Raw genomic sequence first — 12059 nt, 5'->3', positions numbered from 1 at the left:
CTGAAAGACAGAGGGTTGTGAGACTTCTCCTGTGCAACAAGAGGAGAGCTAAACTCTGAACAGATTTTCCATAATTCAAATTACTGGGCAGTGGGAAAAATAAGCATTTTGCTAAAATTCCACCTAGAGTTTTGCAGATTAGCTTTTTAGATTTTTGTAAAGAAACTTCAGTTCATGAAAGAAAAAAATCAGAACTGCTAAGTATAGTCTGTCAGCAATAGGATGACACCATATATATAACACCACAGATATTTTGGCTTTTTTTTTTTTTAATTTAGGATTAAGATTGGAAAAGGAAGGAAAGGAAAGCTCTGATAGATTTGGCTCCAGCAGTCAAAGAATACAATTTCTGAAGTCAAGTAGTCTAGCAAGTTCACTCTCCTTTCAAACGAAATGATGAGGAACTGTTACCAGCTGTGCAGCAATATATCTTCAGGCTTTATTATTTTGAATTTCAGTTTTTAATGAATTTTACCAGAACCAATATTATTCTTGGCAGCTTTAAAGGCGCTAAAGGCAGACTGCTGAATGGGGGCAGCAGTTTCTTTTTCAGGCACTAGCTATAGTTCACCCTCTAATTTCCCCACTTTCCTCCACCTTTCTTCTGTACTGACTTTTGTTTCTGAATAGGTATAAACGGGGGCAATTTGGGAATTTGCTTTCTACAAGTTAATTTCATGGCACTTAGCAGACAAAGTGAAGCCACTTAAATGCAAGCTTATTATTATAAGCAGTTTCAAGCTCTTGTCATCCTGGTGACTTTTTTCTCCTTGGCCTGAAACCACATTCTATGTATAACTGGACGGAAATATGCAAATTGTGATTTCAATTTTGCATTTGAACAAGTATTTTTCCTTTTATTGTTACTTCTCACACTTTACATACTCCATAAGGGCTTTTCCACAGCAAATCTATCCTCTAATAACAGCTGCCCTCCTCGTATTTTTAATAGTCCAGTTTGAATATTGAGTACTGAACAGGACTGCAACATGCTAAATCCCACACATATTTCACGCATCCAATCTGAACAAAAGGTCTCCTGATCCAACCCTAAGATGGTCCTGAGGTGTTTTCCCATTTCCAATTTCTCTCACAGCCTGAGACAGAGAATTTGCATGGAAACAATTCACATAGAGCCTTCAAAAGAGATCCCAACTCCTGCTTTTCTGGCAGCAAAACCATATCCCTGTCTATTTCCAAAAAATAGCAAGCAGAAGCTGGAATAGAGACACTACTTGGCACAGAGGTATCCTACTTGGGGCTCTCATGTTCCTTCTGCTATGCATATTCCAGAAATCCTTCAGTAATGCTAGACTGTGCTTTTTTCTCCCACTGTCACCCTGTGACTTCAGCTCTCCAACTGCTCTTGCTATCCCAGAGCCTGAAAATCTGGACCATTCTGAGGGTGCCCCAGTATCTGAGTTTTAAATGTCATATTAAAATGGATTGGTGGCTAAAAAGCTGAGTCAGCTTCATCACTGCTAAAATGATATTTTAATCAGAAATCTTTCTTGAAATGTAACTTGAGAAAATGAACAAAGTAATGATGAATAAAAACATTTTCTTTTCTTTTGCTATTCTGTTTCAGTATTTCAGATGCTATCTTCTCCCTTAATCTGTGTTAGTTGAGGAAATTGCAGTTTAAGTGGCTTCATCCCATTCAAACAGCCCGGTAGCATCCCCTTTCTCAAGGGAAGGATGCAAACCTCACTCTCATTCACTTCATTTTTTATTAGAGTATTAGTTTCCCACTTATATTACATGGTTTCTATTTCAATCTGCCTTTCCCTCATCCTTCTCCTCATTAACTGAATACTAATGAAAACTTTAATTTGTACATCCAATATTTAGGAACTAATTCTTTGGTAGAACTTTATGAAGACACAGAGAGAATATTTTCACATAACAGAAAATACTACTCGGTCTTCGCAGTGGATGCACAACAGCTTTATGTCTGCAAGAATCATGTAAGATGAAAGAGGAAACAGGGATTTGTGTGATTATATGTGCCCTGGCCTTAAATTCTGCAGGGAGCTCTGGCAAACCAAATGATTAATTATTCACCTAACCTTTACCAGGGGGTTTGTATGCCAGACAAAAAATGGGTAAACACAGCCATGCCAATGGGAAAATTCCCACTAGCCTTGCTGCCTCCTCCTCCCCCTGAAATAAACCCAAGCAGCAACAAAATGCTCACAGCGCAGTCACATAAACAAACTGGGGCTGTCCTTGATCTACTGTGGATACGTGGGACTGTGAAAACAGGCAAGACAGAGAATTTTTCATATTTGGAAGTGGCAGAAAATAAATAGACTGTAACTAAGGAACTGTTTGCTCTCCTGAAAGTCAGTCATCGAAGCGCTGGTGGATTTTAAAGGGACTCAGCTCTTAATAGTCCCTGTATCATTACTATCTAAAAGGCAAGCATTCATAGGTTTCAATGAAAAGCTCTGATCTCTGCTTGCCATCAGCTGCCTGCCACCTCCTCCACAGGTGGCTCCACCTTCTGCATTCAGAAAGAAGGAAAAGGAAGCTGAAACAGTTTGCAGTTTTGCCAGCTGTCCTTTGAAAGACAGAAGAAAAAGAAGCAAGCCAAGCAAAATCGGCACATAACAATAATAACAACAATCTTAGCATTACATGCGCTGTTACTAGGAACTCAGAAGCAGCACATTCCGGGGAAAGGAATAAACACTTAGCTATGGTCATGTAAGCATGTTTATAATAAACACACACATATAAAATACACACACATAGCTTTCAGTTTCTATTCTGTATTATATCTGCAAGACACAGCTTATACAGTCTGTCTCAGGACAGTCACTGGAAAGCTAGAGATGGACTAAGCATAGATTACAATAAAGCACAAAATGCTGAAGATTTGGTTTTAGTTTTGTGAGCATGAAGTTCCTGGAAGCTGTTCTGCATCCTTGACTGCATTCAAAGCAGTGCTGGAATGCAGCCTATATCCATCTTTTAAGCCAAAGTAAGTATTTTAGACTTTCCAGGATGAAATATTAGGAGACACAGAAAACAGGGAGCTAGAACTAGAAATTTCACTTTGAAAAAAGATGCCAAGAAACAGACACCACGTACAGCAGTATCCAAGGTACCCAACTGGCCACTGCTGTGGCACAGGGTGTAAGAAATGCTATCAAGAAGCCTGCCAGAACAACTCAGGTCCCATGCAGGAAGCTCCAAGAAGATAGCAACATGCTGCTTGTGTGCTCAGCCACATTCAGGCTCTCTATAAAATATTTACACCCTTAAAAGTGTACAACTCGAGTAAACTGGAGAACAGGCACCCAAATACAGATAAATCATCTTACTCAGGCTCCTGGTTACTTACTAGCGATCTTGCTGTTGTTGGGCTGATGCTTGGCCACTTTGTTTCACTTCAGATGTTGTCACCTTCTGGGTGTTTTCACCCTCCTCCGCTTTGTTCTCGCTATTCCAGGGGTTACCCTGAGAGGAAGATGGAGTATTGGAGGCAGTAGCTGTCCTGTACCTGCTGCCTTCCCTCCATCCTCCAACCCCAGACATGGTTTTGCAAGGACCTTGCCTTGACAGAAACCAGGATTGCTGCTACGGCTAGGGAAATGCTCACAACTTTAGTTACCGCAAATCAGTTTCAATTCCTGGTAAACTCCTCCCCTTCCTGAACTTCGGACTGGCAGGCATGCCAAAACATGCGCTGGTTTCTGAGGCATCCTCCAGCTGAAGCTCAAGTTTCATCTCAATCACAGCACCCAGGCAGACAGGAGTCACAGGGTGACAGCAAAGCTGATCTGCACTAATAAACCAGGTGACAACAGCTTGTGCAGAGGCAAGGGGAGGTCTGACATTTTTCTGATATATTTCTGACATATATTTCTGATATATATTTCTGACATGTACTTCTGATATATATTTCTGACATATATTTCTGATATATTTCTGACATTTTTTTAACCCAGCACTTCTCTATGACAGAGGGACTAACTCCTGGGGGTGTTATGACCCACCCCTGAAGGTGAAGGTAACCCAAGCTCTTGTTAATAAGGGTCAGATTAGAGTGAAAAAACACAGAATGGTCAATGCTTGCAAATAGATAGATGATATAGATATAGATATATTAGATATAGTAGATATAGTAGATATATTAGCTATATTAGATAGATATATTAGATATAGGTATATGAAAAATTTTGTTGCAATGGAAAGCAGCTATATAGCCATTTTACTTATTATTATCAATAGTAACATGGCAGTATGAAATCATAAAGATATCACTTAAAATGTGCAAGGGGAAAAAAGAAGAAAGAGAAAGAAAGGATAAGAGTAGGAAGATATATAACTACCACCCCTGGATTTACAAGGAGACTTGAGTGTTTCTGCTGTTTGAAGTGATGAATGAAGGTCTTGATCCATTGGTGGGGGTGTTTGTAAGAGAGGGCAATATGGCATGGTGAAAGCCAACATCCTGCCTTCCCAAGATCTGCCTCTTATCAGCCTCAAAGCCCAGTTTGTAGACTCTGGAAGTCATAAATTCACCCCCTCTGTTTTACACAGACCAGAGGTTTGCCATTACACACCCAAAAATCCATCCCTTTCTTGGGGGGCTGCAAACCTGGTCTCAGCAAAGCACCCTGGTGCCTTCATAAATGGGTAACTGTTTTGAGTCATAGTCCAGTCTCTCACAAGGGGTTTTTCTATTTTGCATCAGTGTACAAAGAAATATGAAAGAGAAACTAAAATCTAGCCTTCAGATAAATCTTAAGGCAATGGTCCTGAAAAAATTCCGATTCAGCCTTTCAATTCTGCTCATTCCGAAAACTTCTTTCCTAATTCTACCTGGATAGAGGACAAATACATGATCCACTTATTGAAAAAGGAGATCCATTGTGCAATCACATCGAACCAGTGGTAGTGTATCTCTGGGTTCTGCAGGGCTGGGGATAACCACCTCCGTAATATCATTAGCAAATAAAAGATGTTTAGCAACTTCGAACCCAAGTGAAGCAATGCTACTCCAGGATACTGCAGCAGAACTAAGGAGGTCCAACTCCACACATGCAGATCTCATCACTTTGCCCTCAGCTGATCAAGCTACACTAAAAACACACTGCTGGCCAGGATTCCTGAGTGCTCAGACCACCTAGGTCTTACAGCACTCCCCATACATGATGGGGAAGAAGTAAAGTAAAATGTCATATGGAAAGCCACAGTCTGCCTGGTGGTTGTAATGTTCCTTGGGACCCTGCCACCAGCAGCTCACGTCCCAGAGCTTCTGTATCAACATCTCCTAGGCCTGCCCCAAGAAGGCAACACCCATGGTCTCTCTCTCCCCTCGTCCCTCCTAACATGCTCTGCAGCACAGATGATCTTCATTTGTACACAAATCATTCTGCAGACTTTGGAGTGCAAGGGCAGTGTGCTGTAAAGGGATGAACTGGTTGCATAGTCCCTTGCAACACCTCTCTTCACAAATATATATATGTATTTATTGTACAAGGTGGTGGCAAATGAAAGCAAGCATGAAGCTTACAGTAATTTCATGACTATAAGGTGCACCCTTTTGACTAAAATTTCGGCCCAAAACTGGAAGTGCTCCTTATAGTCCGGTGCGCCTTATATATGGACAAAGTTGCGAAATTTGCCAACCTGGAAATGTGAGCCGCAATGGGGGGGTGCAGTGTCGCGTGAGCGCCGAGTCGCGAGGGGAGCAGGTGGCCGCAGCTGGCAGGAGCTGTGCGGGGATGGAGGGAGCCAGCCCTGGCTGCCATGCAGGGAGAGAGGGAGGCAGCACCAACCCTGACTGCCGCGCGGGGAAGGAGGGAGGGAGCAGCCACAGCCGTCAGTCCGGCGTGAGTGGCATAGGGAAGGAGGCAGGGAGCCGCCGCCGCCGGTCCGACACGAGCGGCGCAGGGAAGGAGGGACTGGGTGGCTACGGAAGCCGTGAGCCGCAGCTACCCCGAGTCAACCCGGACCATGGGCAACCCTGAGCCGCCCCGGACCGCGGGCAGCCCTGAACAGTCACGAGCCGCTGCCGCTCTGAGCTGCGCCTCGCCAGCAGCACCGGGGGCGGGTGGGAGTGCCGAGGCCCGCGACACGGGGAGGGTGCCCGGGGCTGCATTTAAAGGCTACACCAATCTGTGAAAAATGTTTGCAAATTGAGCACCTGCCAGTAAACCCTGCTATTGCATGATTACGTTACTCTTTTGTTATTTTGCTGCACCCGGTGCAGCTCCTCCCTGCACAAAAAAAGTGTGCCTTATAGTCCGGTGCGCCTTATATAATGTACAAAGTTGCAAAATTTGCCGGCTCCTGGAGGGGCACCTTATAATCCGGTGCGCCTTTTGGTTGTGAAATTACTGTATTCCCTTCCATAGAACTCCAGGGTCAATACAGGAAATGCAGAAGCACTAGAAGTAGTACAGAATTAGTAGCAAAGTCATGTCTGAGGATTGCAAAGATTTGTGGGATAACAGCTGTGCCTACAGACACCCTATCTGGTAAAAATCCAGCTTTGACATCTGGAGTGTTCTTATCCATGCAGATTGATGTCTTAATAACCCATATTTAATTATGAAAATTGATTATAATTAATGTGGTCACTGCTGCTGGGTCTTCAATCCTAAAATGTTATGTAAAATTCAGATCTAGCATTGGTTTCTTGTTGAAATTTAGAAACTTTTGGCTGAAAACAGTAACTGTAGAATCTAAATATTTATATCTATATTGCTCAAAAAAATAGGGATATGAAATGAGCTCAAGCACTAGAAGCATGATCACTTTTCTTGCTTCCATGCTCATTTATTTCATAGCTCTGTTGTGGACAATCCAAACTAACTCTATCCAGGACAACTATCCAGGTCTGGATCTAAGGACAGCTCATGCCAGACATGACTCCTAGAAAGTCAGTATAAACTCTTGGAATTCAAAATGCAAGGAATTCTCAGGACATTGGGCCTGGAAGCCAAAGCTTAGAATTAAAGACCTTGGAAAAGGCTTCCAAACTTACGGCTAGAAACGAGAATGTAGATTTATAGCTAAAAGCAGAGACAAGTTAAATAGAGAAAAGTTTAGCTTTAGAGTTTATGATATAGAAAAAATAAAGGTAGTTACAAAGGTAACAAGAAATTTTAGAATGCAGCAACATAAATTTGTGTGTTGTGGTATGATTGGCTAAGAAAGTTCACACTGTAGTATGAGTCAATACGATGAAATATCTTCGTATTGGATTAGAAACAAAAATATCTCTGTCGACATTGTTTTATTGGTCAGTAAATCCTTAAAAGATCTTGTACCCATAAGTCTTGTGACTTCTGAGCTATGCTGTGAACATCTGTAAGACGAACTTACCCTTTGTGCCTGTGTAGAAGATAAGACAAATAAACCACACTTTCTAAAGCAACTCACAAGTCCCGTCTCTCTGCTTCATTTGGAAAAAGAAAAAATTCCTGCAAGAAGATGTATCATGGGAGCAATAAGCCCACACTTAGAAGATGTGACATGGGAGCAATAAACCCACAATTAACAAGTGTACCAGATTTACTTTGTCCACCCTAAACACCTCTTCCTCACTATCCCAGCAATCTCAAGCTCACCCCACGGTCTCTGTGTGATACTCAGGTGTATCACTCCTCAGCCCTTCAGTTTCATGCTACTAAAACACAACATTTCACAGTCTGCAACCCAGCTCTTACATTGCTTCAGATGCATGGAGCTGAAATATCCCCAAAATAATAATAAATTTGTAGCACCATGGCAGTAGCCTCTAAGGCTCTCAGGACGCTTGGAGTTTGGTAAGGACATGCATTTTGCCTCTGCTAGGATCACACCAGCCACTTAGCAACTCTAACCTAGTGGAGGCTAGTCTTGGACAGCATATATATGAGTCTGTACTAGCTGTATTTAGGAAAAAGGATCAGCCTCCAGCCCTGTTTTATTTTGTGTTGTAGATGTTAAATAGATGCTAAAATGTCAGAATGCCAATGTATTCAGTCTCCTGAAACATGCAAACACCATCAAATCTCAACCCTTCCCAAATCCTCCATAGGGATTTTAATTCAGTACTTATATTTTTCTAAACCCACCAAGTACTAGCTGCCAATTCTATCTAAGGGGCTATATTTGCAGTTGTTGCACATCCCTAGCTGGATCTGAGGCTGTGGTGCACTTGCTACCAAGTGAGCACTCACACAGCTGGTGGCTGCCTCCCTCTCCGCCAGTAGGACAGGAGAGAAAACAGGAAAAGGAGTGAGAAAATTCATTCATAAAAATAAAGCTTTTTTGTCTGTAAAGCTCTGTTGCCTCCAGCTATTAACAACCATTTTTTTCTTTTACTTTGTGGGAGACAGCGAGATAGAAAATGATCTATCTTTTGCTCTAAGAAAATTCCTCAGTAGACATGTGAAATATTAAGAATCTTCATATTCCCTGCCTCACCTGTGTTTCTCATGAAATTGCAATAATAAACCAAAATTACTTCTGTGGAGGAACCTTTTATACTGAACCTTTATTTCCAACTGTGTAGCACTGTGAACTACACCAAAAATGAGAGGTATCAGAGACCTTTTCTCACTGTAAAGGATCTGAGTCAGCCATGTCATCATTCATCATTTTTTGGGGAATGTTAGATAGGATAAAACTCTCTTATATTAAAGAAAAAGTATTAAAAACCCCCATAAAATTAAACCAATGTTATGTTCCCTATCTTTCTTTCCCAGAAGACAATTGTTTGTTCTTCATTATTTCACTGTTGGTTTATGGCATTTTAAGATTTTGCATGTTTAAGGGTTTTTTTTTCCCACAACCACAGACACATTACATTAAAAGCTAAGATTTTTATTTAATCCAAGGATGTTAGAAGCCTAAAGCTTGAAGAAAAGCATCAAACTGAAGTAGACCTTTGAAAGGACAACCAGGACAGGCAAGCTTTTGTACAGTCCACTCTATCTTTCTCAGAAGTCAGGAAATTGTATCAGAGGGCCTTGATTGCTGGAGAAATGCTTTTTCCTTTGTCATCAGCACTAAAACACTTGGTCCAACAGCTGATTATGATGCTCAAGGCTCAAAGCTTTTTTGCCTGGATATTTTGGCTAAGTAGGTAAGACATGCAGCTGGTTATATTACAGAGCATATTGAGTAATTGATCATTGGGAACATATCCCATATCCCAAAATAGATCATATTTTAGAGCAATGGCAAATGATGGCAAATATCCCTAGAGGAATATCTATACTTAGCAATGCTAATAGAGTTGTTATACCATGGTGGCAAAATAAGAATTGAATTTTTCGAGGTGCATTTTACTTTACCAATGTTTTTCTGGCTGAGTACTCTACCTTGCTGTACAATTGGATTGATCGCTTTCTGCAGGGTTGATAGCACTAATTGTTACAGCTGAGGGTGCTGGAGAAGAGAAATTTCTCTGTTCCCTGGAGAGGAGCCCCAGGAGGAGGGTAAAATGTCAACATTTGGTTAAGATTTATTCTTGTTTAGATTGAGGACTGGAATTTGTCAGGTTCAGCAGAAAGAATGCCATTACCTTTGACAAGCATGCGTGCGTGGATGTGTTGGGTAATCTATTTAGGAGATGTGAAATGCTGCACACACTTCCCATTTTATTGCAAAAAGCTGAAATTGACGTACCTGTCAAAAACCATCATCTTCCACCCTCTAAAAGAAAATTGACCCTTGCTTTCTCGGCAGTATCCTTCAGCAGTACAGCAGGTCCACCTCTCCTTTAGATAATAATGCTTCAGCAAACAGAAGTGGGTTTTGAAAATCTAATTAACCTGATGTCCAGAATTCGCTATATTGAGGTCCAGTGCCTGAATATTATTGCTGCATATTAGGAGCAACTCTTTAGCTTGGAGAGTGCTATGCATATCTATATTGCTATATAAATAATACCAAATAATAAAGCAGGGCTATTTTAAAGGTCTGACATTATAAAAACAATCAGGACTACAAATGAATGTTTTATACCGCTAAAAATACCTGCAAAAAAAATCTATTGGAAAAGGCAAAATTAACTGGTAAACTGCACAAATGGTATCAGAAGCAAAGATCTCTAAGAGCCATTGCTCCAGCTGTGTGTCTAGAGGGAAAAAGTCCTTGAGAAGTCTGGTAGTATTAAAAGAGTATTTGTAATATTCCTGAATAGATCTTTTTCTTAACAGCTTTTAAAGCATAGATTTACTTATTCACAAAAGATATGTGAGCTTTTAGGCATATATACCATCTTCTTCAAGGAATAATTATACTCCTTGAATTCCTAAAGGCCATTATTAGTTCCAGCTTAGGAATTTATATAATATACTGCCTTGTGGTACCTAGTCAACCAAAGGTGTCATAAGGACAATTATAGTGTCTAGAAAGAACATTACATTCTTCATTGTGTTATTTTTCCAAATACATTACTTAAAGAAATTAGTAGAAGTCCACAGCTCATGCCTCTTTTAACTTTTATAGTATACTGTGGTAATTAAATACACAAATGCTTGTAGGAGAATTAACTCTTCCAACTTCTAATCCTGGCTGGGAAGATTTATTCTTCATTCATTTGTATGCACACGACAATTCAGCAAGGCTCAAGTACCGACTTTTCCAGTTTTATATGATATGCCTCATGATTTCCTTGATAATTTTCAATTATACTCTCTTCTCTGCCTGACCTCAGAAACTTTAATCTTTAGGATGAAACTTTGGTCCCTGCCATTCTAATTTCACTAATCAGGTGCTGCATTTACAGGTTCTTTGGAAACTCTCAGAGGTAAAAATCCCAAACACAAATTTCCTCCTTGCTATCAGTTTCACAAGATTTAACCTGGTATCCATTTCTAGATCCTCCTTCATTCCTAGATCCTCCTTCATTCCTGACAGAGACTCTTGCCAGAATGGATCCTGACTACAACACAGAATACTGTAGCACAGACTATTTAGGAAAATAATTTATAGGGAAAGCATGCAGGCAATTAACTTCAATGGCATAACAAATCTGGACAACATTGCTACACATTAATAGTGACAATATGCTGGAACATACCAGTGTTTAGGAGTGAATTAAACAGTAATGGACAGATTGTCTCTACCAGCACCATCCTGTGCATAACGCAGCACACAGCTGCGCCACGCTGAGAGGAGCTTCGGGAGAGAGCCATAACCAAACATCCAGCTGTTTTTATTCCTCCCCTCCTTGTTTCCGAGGAAAAGAAGCCACACTGTTTCACTTTTGGCAGAAGCCACATTTTCCTTGTGTCGATTATCTGGTTTGCTCTGCCTAATCGATAATCCTGTGGCTGTATGTCCAGAAAGCAGCAGCAGTAGCGTGGCTGGTGATATGAAAAAGATGTTTTGAGCACAGTTCTCCATCTCACAGTGTGCCTGGATGTATTTATATGGACCGTATTATGACCCAGTGTCTTTAAGTGTCCAATTTTTCTACCCTTACAATGACATAAAATATTTCCTGAGTTCATAGATTATAATTTCCTTCCAAAGGTGATCAAGCACCTGACAAGGGCAGATGCTTTTCTGGATTTGATACTTTTAAAGAAGGAAGAACTTGGCTGCTGTGACCAGGAGACAGTAGTATGTGGGCAAAATAGCAGAAGCACAGCTTTGAATTAATGAGAAAAGAATTTGACCTGTTAAGGAGTCTCGGATCGGAGATCAGCTTGTAAACTAAGGAAGAGACCCTAAATTCCAAAACTTTCAATTTATTGTTTTTTAAGCTAGGTTTGCTAATCAAGAAAGCAGTAATTGACATACTATTCTGCATCAGTTCTACGCAAATAAATGAATACAAAAACGATTAGTTGGGTACATTTTTACTGATTCTAAGGCAAGTTTTAAGTTTCTATGAAATCCAGTTTCACAGAAGGTTTAAAAAATTAATCGTACATGATTGTATGTTATATATCCAATGAAGAAGCAAAAATGAATGCATCTCTTGACGAATGGATCATCAAGCAATTTCCAATGACTTTTCTCTTTCTAAGGTTAATGAAATGCTGTGTGTGGTCAGCTCACCTCTGTGGCACTTTAAAAAGATACTTAGGAGATGCTCA

At 40.6% G+C, this 12059-nt stretch overlaps 1 protein-coding gene across 2 annotated transcripts in view; it reads right to left on the bottom strand.

Annotated features, from left to right (window-relative positions):
• EPSTI1 (epithelial stromal interaction 1) overlaps positions 1–3601 on the bottom strand; it is a 47421-nt gene extending 43820 nt beyond the window's left edge. For both annotated transcript variants that reach the window (XM_033084852.1, XM_033084862.1), the window contains exon 1: positions 3350–3601. In XM_033084852.1, the coding sequence (XP_032940743.1) occupies positions 3350–3543 (194 nt within the window). In that variant the 5' untranslated portion in view covers positions 3544–3601. The remainder of the gene's footprint in view (positions 1–3349) is intronic.
• Positions 3602–12059: the final 8458 nt, after the last annotated feature.

The sequence above is a fragment of the Catharus ustulatus genome, chromosome 2 (genome assembly GCF_009819885.2).
Source record: "Catharus ustulatus isolate bCatUst1 chromosome 2, bCatUst1.pri.v2, whole genome shotgun sequence".
Lineage (NCBI taxonomy): Eukaryota > Metazoa > Chordata > Aves > Passeriformes > Turdidae > Catharus > Catharus ustulatus.
This window is presented reverse-complemented; position numbering and strand designations above follow the sequence as displayed.